Source organism: Epinephelus lanceolatus, chromosome 9, assembly GCF_041903045.1.
Source record: "Epinephelus lanceolatus isolate andai-2023 chromosome 9, ASM4190304v1, whole genome shotgun sequence".
NCBI lineage: Eukaryota > Metazoa > Chordata > Actinopteri > Perciformes > Serranidae > Epinephelus > Epinephelus lanceolatus.
Genome location: NC_135742.1, coordinates 29,639,271 through 29,649,659, shown reverse-complemented (window position 1 = coordinate 29,649,659; position 10,389 = coordinate 29,639,271). Strand labels below are relative to the sequence as shown.

Here is a 10,389-nt window from a genome sequence, read left to right as displayed (position 1 = left end):
AAACCATTTGTTGTCTTTTTTCTCTTACTTTTTTGTACATTCATTTCTCTTACTGTACAGCTGCATTATTATAACATACATTTATCATGACCTGTCAAGCCACCTTTTTTCATTTGTATGTGTCATCCCTGTATTTCCTGTTTGATTTTTGTAACCACTAACTGTGTCATCTTGTTTCAGATCCCATGTTCTGTCAAGTTCCCTTCCTTTGTGACTACTTTCCACACCCTAATGTGTTTCACTTGTGTCTCAATGTGTTTCACCTGTGTCTCAATGTCTCCCTTATCTTAGTTTATCTAAGTCCCTATCCTCCCCTTGTTTGTTGTCAGATTATCTTCACTGTTGAGTAAGAGGTCCAGTGTTTCCCTAATGTTCCTTGTGAGTGTGTTTTTGACTGTTTCTGCCTCTGACCTCCCCTTTTGCCTATCAGACTGAATCTTTTGCCTGTTTGACTGACTACCCGTGTACTGACCTGAGCCTGATCGAAGACGCTGGACTTTTATCTGAGTCTGTGAGTCTGCTTTGTGAGTCCTTCACCAGTTTGTGTTTGACAACATTTTATTATATATTACATTGTAAACATTGTACAATTTGCTCTGGCAATAGTGTACAATATTATTGTCAGTAAAAGCATATTTGAATTGGATGTTTGCCTGTTAAATGCACTTTTAAACCTTAAACTTAAAATTTTCTCTTCTTCGGTGCTGCCTCCGACCCGTCCCTTCTGAATAGAGGAACAGTAACTGTCAAGGAACAAACTTTTTTGTACTAAAATATCATTTAAATACATAGCACTTTGGGTACCCTCTGTTCAGTCCATATCTAATTTTAAATCAAAACACTGGAAACAGTCATTTCTAATGTGATTTTATACTGACAGTGTACTGAAAAGGTCATAATACACAGAAAAGTGTTCCTCATAAGTCACATGTTGTCTGTTGAATTCGCCATCATCTTAAAAAACGTGACAGTCAAAAGATTTACTTGAAATACAGCACAGATGTAGCTGGTAGTTCATTCAAGGCACTTTAGAATTAACATGTCTGATGTGAGACAAGTATTAACTACATACTGCAACCTGTCAGTGCCAAATACAGTCAGTAAAATCAATCTGTGTTGGTAAGGCTTAAGTTACAAAAATAAGAAAGACTTGTAGTTATACAAGCTAGTATACGAATGTAACTGACACTGTAAAAATCATGCATTGTATTTTACTCTAATGATTTAAAGCTTCACTCATTCACCTTAAGCAGTGCTGCTCGTGTGTTGCAACCTGCCCATCTCTTCACTACGACCAGACAACTTGGACCGTACTGAATGTCTTGCGGTTCATCCACTGGTGCTGACTGATTTGCCAGCAGCAACTCAAGTCTACATACTTGAGTCTCCGGCTCCGTTGCTGAATACTTAGCACTGTTATCACCGTCACGTCTGTCCGAGACAGGTCGACGCGTTGTACCCGACCAAGTGGCCAGGGCGCTGGTGAGCCCATGTACAGTACATCCTGTAAAACGCAGTCCAGAGGGCAGGGCAGGGAGACCAGAGAGAGGTTTTCCAGTAAAGGAGAGCCAATCAGAAGACACTTGAGTACCCTCCTCAGGGACATCCAGAACATGATGGGCTTCATTTGGTTGTGCTCATAGGAGAAACTTCAGAGAAAGAGGAGACACAAAGAAGATGGATAACAATAAGAGTGTTATTTCAATAGGAAGCAGTTGTCGTAATAAGTATTTTTTTAACCTCAAGGCCTTCATCGAATCATGACTTTAAATACATTAAATTCAAAATGATAAGAAATAAAGATGTATGAACAGATTAGTTGCGATATTGGTACATTACACAAAGACAGCCGAGATAAAAGTTGCTGGATTCATGTTCCTGTTCCTCTTAAAATAGATACAGGGCTCATCTACCTTGTTGACTCTTGTGAACAGTATTGGTTCTCATTATTCTAGTAATAAACATCAATGTTTCTAGAGGAAACATTTTACTTCCCTATCCAACCTCCACAGCGAATCCAGAGGTCAGGTTTGGTTGACCAACAGTGTCTATGGGGCTTGTTCAGAGGAGTAGATGCTTGTTTCCATTTTCATTTTACTTAGTTAGATAATAGATACGTATTATGCCCATGAGACGCCATTAATTCCTTTGCAAGGCTCATCATGGCCGCGTCAAAGATATGAACATGTGCAGTCTGTATCAGGAACAAGCAGTTAGTCCACTGACTCCCAAACGAGGGTCAGTAGTTCCTATAGTGTACCTCATTAGTAGCCTTACTTGAGTGAGAGGGAGCTGAGGTAAGGCAGCTTTGGAAGATCCCTGTCTTCCCTCTGATCCTCCTCTTCTTGTTCTTCCTGTGGGGTGCTTGGGGGTTCGGCAGAAATGTGCAGGTCTCTGAGTCGGGGACAGGCATTGACGAGCTCCAGCAGAGGGGTGTGAGGGCTAGTTTTCACCCCCTCAAGGGTGAGAGAGACCAAAGAGCAGCCTGCAACATGCAAGGCAGGAAGGAGATCCACTAGAGGGCCTGGGTAGTGCACCGAAAGGCTCCGCAGCTGGCCTGACCACGCCTGGAGGCCTGCAGCTAACACAGACCCCTGGCTTCTTCCTCTAGTGTTTTCATCATCATCAACGTTCACAGATACGGTGTGGATATTAGGACATGCTCGACTGAAACTGTCCAGAGAGTTGCATGATAGGCCTTTGACCTCCTTGAGACGCAGGATGAGGCGTTCATCACCTGACAACACTCTTCCTCTCCTTTTTTCCCCTGCTTGGTTCTGAGAGCAACTTGGCCCTTCATCTGTGCTCTCATCTTCCTCACTCTCACTACCATACTCCTCCCACAACATCCTCTCCTCCTCTTCATCCTTATCTTCTTCCCCTGCTTCTGCTTCTTCTCCCTTTTTCCTGCAACTGTCCATGCCCTGTCTGTGCCTCCACTCCCTCCACACCTCTTCCAGCCTGGGAACTCCTTCTCTGTCAGTGAACTCTTGTGTCTGGCTGAGCTGTCTCTGCTGGATGAGACGGGAAGCCTGCGCAAGGCCCTCCATGGCCACTCTCGTCAGGCAGGGCAGGGAGAGGAGGAGGTAGGCTGCTGCCGCCACAGGGTCCCCCTCTTGTTCCCCAAACCCGATATCCAGAGCCAGCAGGCTGCTGAGGGGGAGAGGAGACAAGGGTGCAGAGGAAGAGGAAGAGGAAGAGGAGGAGGTGCTACGAGGTGACGCAGAAGAACAGCTGGAGGATGAAGAGAAAGCCCCACCTCCAAGAAGAAGTAGTGCAGCAGGGGAAAGGAAATGACAACGTGATACGTCCAGATGGCGAAGCAAACGACAGCGGTGGGCAATCGTGCTGATGACACATCTGTCACATAGTGTACCAGCCAGGGTGAGTGAGCGCAGGGCAGGTAGACGGCAGAGGGTTTCAGACAGGACCTTTGAGGGCACCTGCTGTGCTCCAGATAGATCCAGACTCCACAGACCCTGAGATTAAAAGGAGGAAATATGAAGACATTATAGAATTACAAGCCAAACACAAGATATCAAGAGGAACAAAACAAGTTCTATCGTAATCAAACTGTGTACATCAGTGGTGATACATCCAGGCATATATTTAGCATTTTACTTAGCTGTAGTAATCTGCCAAACTGTGGAAAACACTGACAAGATTGAGTGAAAAACATAAAAGTTAGACATGTTTCTCTCTTAAAATAACTGATCCAGCATCTGTGCAGGTGACTCCATCTCACCTGGCAACGTGCAGCAATGTGGGCGCAGAGTGCTGAGGTGACCAGACCAGGACATTTATCCAGAGACAGGCCACGGAGTTGGGGGACCAGCAGGAGGTGGAGGGCTGCCCGGGACATTTGCTTTCTGGCACACAGCAGCCCAGTCAGCTCCTCAACCAACTCACCCGCTATATGGAAAGTAATAGATAGAAAGAGAGTCAGACAGTTACAGGCAAACTTTTTAATTTGCTGAAACACTCAATCTCTTGCAGTACATTGTTTAAGCCCACATGCTTAAAGGATGTGAGACCTGTGAGAGAGGGACATTCAATACGCCCTCAAACACTCACGCAGTAAGTTGAAAGGCCCCATGATGTATCTGAATGAATAATGATCCAGGTAGTTGTCGGCATAGTCCTTCACCCACACCTCCTTCATGTTGTCAACAAGGCTGAGCAGACACAGCCGCGACAAAGAAAGGACAGAGCCATCTTCATCTGTCTTCCTCCAGTTCCCCCTCCACCTTCTCAGCTTCTTGCGCCCGGGCTGAGCCTTCGCCCCACGACGTTCACCTGAAGCTCGGAACAGAGGCATTGTCCAGTAGGAAGTGGACGTTGGATCTGTGTGATGGGGAGGCTTCTCCTTTGCTGCTGGTGGGCTGAGCTAACAGGATGGAAAGGAGCTAAATATATTGATGATAACAAAACACATAACAAATGTTTTTATAGTTTAAGGGACAGAGGTCAAAACATTTAGGAATCACTGTGTCATTTATATGCTCTTCACAGTTTTTTTTATCTGTTTCAAAAATATCATAGACTGTGTAACCCTTCTTATACGTACTATTCATTAGTGGTGGAAAGTAACTATGTACATAAACTCAAGTACTGTATGTAAATACAATTTTGAGGTACTTGTACTTTACTTGAGTATTTCCATTTTCTGGTACTTTGTGCTCCTACTTCACTACATCTCAAAGGGAAATATTCACACCAGTACATTTGTTACTTCACAGATTTAGACTGATAATACAAATAATAATAAATTGATTACACTATTGTATTAATAAGACTTTATTTATCAACAGAAATTTACAAACTACCCAGCAGCGTATTAAGTAGCCTTGCCGAGCCGAGCTACACATTTACCAGCTGCAGTGATGGACACATGAATGCATTACTGATGATAATACAGTTATATAGCTGATTATATGTTATTCTGAAATGGGCCATTCTGCATGAGTACTTTGACCTGAAGTAACCTAGCCTTCATGTTCACACCTACACTACTGTACTTTAACTGAAGTAACTTTTTGAATGCCGGACTTTTACTTTACTTTTACTATACCTAAGAAGCCTAACTCTTCCTCCACTGCTACTGTATAACTAAGTTACTGAACTCAGCTGAGAATAGAGACAGACCGAAGACAGGGAGATATATATATATATATATATATATATATATATATATATATATATATATATATATATATATATATATATTAATGTGTACAGTGTCCAGTAAATAAGACTTCCTACTGCAGTTAGACTTACCTGCCAAATGTCTTTGAGACTTTTACGTCCAATAATCAAATAATAAAGACTCCTGTGAGTGTAAAGCAGAAATAATGTGCAAAACCTTTGCTCTACATGACTCACAGCAACACTTCCTGGCTCTAACACTGGGGGTGGCGTAAAACTCCTGAGTTTTGTCTCGCAGGTCCAACTTCCTCTTCGGCTGTGCGGGCTGTCACCAATTATTTAAGGGACAGCCTTGAGCTCCAACCTGAGTCTCAGTCCTAAATAAACCACACATTAGTATTCTATACATGTTGCCAATTTAATTGTTGAAACAGCAGTGCAAACCAAACGGGTTTTGTCTTCCTTAAAGACAAGACTCAGGCAATAATACCCCGGTTCCTGAAGTAGCTGGTCGGAGCTTGGTCAAGGCTAATAGGCATTTTAAAAACGTTTCATATACACGCTTAGCAGGCTGTTTAATTATCCATAAACGCTTTTAATCCATTTTATTTCGCAATCTCTAATGTTATATAATGCCTGGTTAAAAACGGCATTTAAAATGAGAACATTATTTCTATGATTCCCTAAGATTTAAACACTGCTTAAAGGTCAAGTATGAGGGATTTAGTGGCAGTTAACATTAGCGGTGTGAGGTTGCAGACATATCAGCTGAAACTTCTCCCATGTGCTAAGTGTGTAGGAGAACTACTGTGTCTGACATGAAAACATGAAAATGCAAATGACCCTATCTAGAGCCAGTGTTTGGTTTGTTCGTTCTGGGCTACTGTAGAATCAAAATGGCAGACTAGAAGAAGAGGACCAGGCCCCTGAAGAAGCAAATTTGGGAATCCTAAGATAGCGAAGGAATGGCCCATTTTTCTCTGCCTCTGATTGGCTTGCCTTGACATTCTTACCCTAACCATAACAAATCCCACTCCTCTTGCCTAAACACTAACCAATTTAATCAACAAAGGCAACAAGTACAAGTCAGTCATAGGAAGGTCATTCCTTCATGATATCCCGATCCTGGGATTCGTAAATTTGCTCCCAGGATGAGTGCCAAGCCTTGAGGCCAATTTTCATAGTGGCCAAGCAGTATAATTACATTGGTCACATGAAGCCACTGAGCGCAGAAATACGTTTCCCATTGACTTACATTGACGCTAAAGAGGCATCTGTAAAACACGTGAATACATTTTTTTTCCAGCAAAATTTATCCCCATTCAGCGGAGTGTTATATTTGATTTGAGGCAGTTGAACTTTTTTGGCTTTATGCACCACTGAGCAGCTTTCATAGGAATGGACAGAGCCTAACCTCCAATGCTGTATCCAGTTTTCTTTACACATCATGAAAAGACTCACTAACGTTACCTATGCAGGTATGAACGGCTCATTCTGAGATAACAGCAACATAACTCTTAGTTTCAAGTGATTATACGCTAATGAAAACAAATTTATTCATATTATATTCTTTCTCTGCCAATAGAGTGCTCCAGGAATGAGTCCTAAAACCTGAAATTGAGTTCGCAATTTGCACTCTTGGTTCACTTGTCTCGAAGTCAATAATTTTTTGAATGGGTTTTTGGTTAGAGATGCTAACTTGCACGTTGGCCTACAGAAAAACATCATCCCTAATGCACTCCATATATCCCTCTAAATCCTGTGCACTGGACCTTTAAATGAAATGACCCAAATATTTTCTCACTTACCCCTGTGGATATTAAGACATCTCAACAGCTTTGGTTGACTGCAAAACAAACTAAAACAAAAAACAGACTTGGTTACCAGGGGCAACATCATTTCATACATAATGAGAACATAGTGCCTTACAGTATGTTGAGGGTTACTTCCTGTTGTCAGAGATATGGCTATGCTTGAGTCATTAGTGAGACCTCCTTGTCCACTTACACCTCTTTTTGACAGTCATGGGCTGACTTGGTTTGGTTTGGGCCATCAGTTAGCGTGGCAGGGATTCATACTAAACATTGTCAAACACTGTCTGATGAGTCTGAAGCAGTCAAGATTTTCTTTAACTTCTTTGCAAATATTTTACAGTTGTTTATCCAGTCTTAGATGTGAGTCTAAGATAGTTCCTGAATACTTGACATTGTCAACTTCATTTATAACCTCACTCTTTATTCTAACCATGAATCTTTCATTTTTGTGTCATTTATGTGTAGAAAAACAGACTGAAACCGTTTTTTTACATTCAGTCTTAATATAGCACACTCAAGCCATTGCGATACAGCATGAAAGGATTCAGTGAGTTGGTCAGCGGCCTTACTAGATGTTCTGGCAGATGTATAAATAACTGTATGTTATGCCCCACCCTTGGGCACCTATAGGTCGAACAAAACGCCACCACTGACCCAAAATAAGACACCTTTAAAACATTCAAACCCATTTGATTTATTAACAAATCCTGCAAACAAGGCAATAAAATCAGTTTAAAATCAATACACCCAGCCAGAAGCTTTTCTATTGAACTTCTGTGAGGAGCCGGTAAATGTCGTCAGCTGTAACTTTTATCAGTTAATCATTCTTTATATCTAAATATACAGGATGAAGGAAATAGCCTGAAAATTCCAGCTCTGGCACAGCACCATGCAGAGATCCTGATGACCAAACTCCATGAAGTGTGTTTGGTCCTTACTAAGCAGGTATTGTACACACTTTCATCTTGGTATCTGTATTTCCCTCTTTTTGTTTCAAGCATTTTCATTTGTCGACCTCTGTCTATGAGTGTGCACTGCAGTCATGGCTGATGATGTTTATTCTTACGATACAGGTGAAAAACCTGCACTCTGCAGTGGCCTGTGCAGCCATGAACACTGTGGCTGAGCTCTATGATCACCTCTAGAGGGCCATGGACCCGGAGGTGGAGGGAACAGGCCGGGCCTTGCTGCTGAAGCTGATGTCATCTACGCATGACTTTATTCAGCAGCAGGTCAATCTTACACTGGATGCCATGGTGGCAAACTGCAGCCATTGTTGCATCCTGAGCGGTCTGTTGAACACAGGGCTGAGGTAAGAGGAGAGAAGAAGCAGCATTCATTTGATAAGCTGAAACATTTAAATGAAATTAAATAAGATAATAAGACATAGTCACCTGATCTGGTTGTCTCATAACCCCCTGTCTTTGTCCCTCCTCAGCCACCATTGTGTTGCGGTTAGAGCCAGCACAGCTGGCTGACAGCCTTGGAGCCTTCTTGCTGTTTCTAAGATGTGCGTTGATGGTGCACCAGACGTCAGGTGGGTTATCAGCTCCTTTAGATTTAGTATAACACTTTACAATGTGTAATGCTGTCATCTTGATTATTATACTGTAACTTAATGTTGAATTATTCTGTACATAAGACATCTATCAACATGTCTTTCCATCCTGGGTCTTCCTGAGGCTTCTTTAATTTTGTTTCCATTAAAGTTTTCTGTGGAGGAGCCTTTCCTCATCTGAATGGAGAGTTTAAGGACAGACAATGTCATGTACAGACTGTAAAGCCTCTTGATGCAAATTTGTAATACTGGGTTTTAAAAATAAAACTGACTTGACTTAATAAGCCTCAGTAAAGTGGGATGGATCTTAACTTAACGTGGATGCATATGAATGTTGAAAATAGATGGCATAAAGTTGTTGGTTAAAATGCAAATTAAAAAAACTTGAGCAATGCTGCAAAATAATGACCGGCAAACATCATAATTCAACAGAAAGAATCAGTTTAACATTTGAGGAAGGCAAGACATTTATCAAAAAAGACAGTGCTACAGCTAATGAACACGACTAAACTTATGGAAAATACAGATGCAGTAGTTTAGTTTAGTTCAGTTTAGTTTAGTTTATACTTACTCTTGATATGGACATCACAGTAGCATTAGAAATGTACATTTATGCACAAGAACCAGATGTCCTGTGATAAGTGTTTGTTGTGAAATGCCTATTTGCAACACCTGTTCACAGGATACCTTTTTTTTTTTAAAAGAAGAAAATTGGAATATTGAAAAGAAAAGAAAATGCTTCCACAAACACATACACAGAATTAAAAGAAAACATCAAGAAATCCATTTACAAACCACATCCACAAATACCACAAATACTTCACCAAAGATACATCCACAAATAAACACATAGAATACATCCAAGTATCCATACACCAACATACAAAATACTGGTGTGTCTACTGTGACATTAAGTGTACCCAGTGAGCACCATCTAGGATATTGACTGTGATTTCTGGTTCAAAACTGGTTAATAATCACTACACATATCACATTGCAAAAATTGTATATATTGTATATATATTATATCTTATCAGATGGCACATTGAAATGTGTCTTAATGATGAAAATACATGTATTTATCATGTAAATACATATAAATTGTATTGTCAGTAATATGAGTCAATAAGTTAATGGCTGTGCTTGATCCAATTTATTTATTTATTTATTTTTTTTCTTCTACTTGTCTGCATTGGTCTTCATAGCTTAGCGCCACAAAGGGTGTAAGCTTCTTGTGAAGACTGATGCACTGTTAATCTTGCAGTCAAGTATTTTATACCCATAATGCGTGGTTGTGACCGTCACCCACCTTCCCTGGAGACTAGCCTAACAGCCTTTATTGGAAAAACTTCCTTATGATTCTCCAATCCCTGACGGAGAAACATTAACCCTACACCGTGAATGTGAATGTGAGTGCCAAAAGTGTGATGTGGTGCATTAAAACTGAGGGACATAGGAGACAGGTGGGGGCAAGGCTGATGGCTACAGCACACTGCTGTCCTGCAGCCCGTGCAGGCACCTGGAACCTGTTCCCATCTGTCCCACAAGATGTAGGTGTATGTGGTGCTTTAAAATTGGAGAACAGATAAGGATGGGCCGGGGTCCAGCATGGAGGGCTACCGGACACCACTGTCCCATAGCCTGCCCCATCATGAAGCCCCCCAATCCATCAGTGGTCTGAGTGAGAGTGAGTGTATGTGGTGCATTAAAACTGTGGAATGTGTGGTGAGTGAACTAAATGTGGTTTAGGAGGCCAGGCCAGTGTAGGCCCGGCCCGAGGGCTGGAGGGATGGATGGGAGGGGCTAGAAGGGGAAGGGCGGGAGCGGAGCGGAGCGAAACAGCCCCCCAGGGGGGACTGGCCACGCCGCCCC

At 41.9% G+C, this 10,389-nt stretch overlaps 1 protein-coding gene across 3 annotated transcripts; it reads right to left on the bottom strand.

The window, feature by feature from the left end:
- Window positions 1-851: 851 nt before the first annotated feature.
- Window positions 852-5,402, bottom strand: LOC117252287 (uncharacterized). 3 transcript variants are annotated; one of them, XM_033619062.2, is made up of 5 exons: window positions 5,278-5,402; window positions 4,075-4,406; window positions 3,746-3,912; window positions 2,278-3,479; window positions 852-1,649 (listed from the first exon to the last, which is right to left on the bottom strand). In XM_033619062.2, exons 2-5 carry the CDS (start codon window positions 4,316-4,318, stop codon window positions 1,289-1,291), a joined length of 1,974 nt encoding a protein of 657 aa, XP_033474953.1. In that variant the 5' UTR covers window positions 4,319-4,406; window positions 5,278-5,402; the 3' UTR covers window positions 852-1,288. The 3 variants fall into 3 exon arrangements, with proteins under 3 accessions (XP_033474953.1, XP_033474954.1, XP_078026931.1); XM_033619063.2 differs by having other exon boundaries at window positions 4,075-4,387; XM_078170805.1 differs by having other exon boundaries at window positions 4,075-4,382.
- Window positions 5,403-10,389: the final 4,987 nt, after the last annotated feature.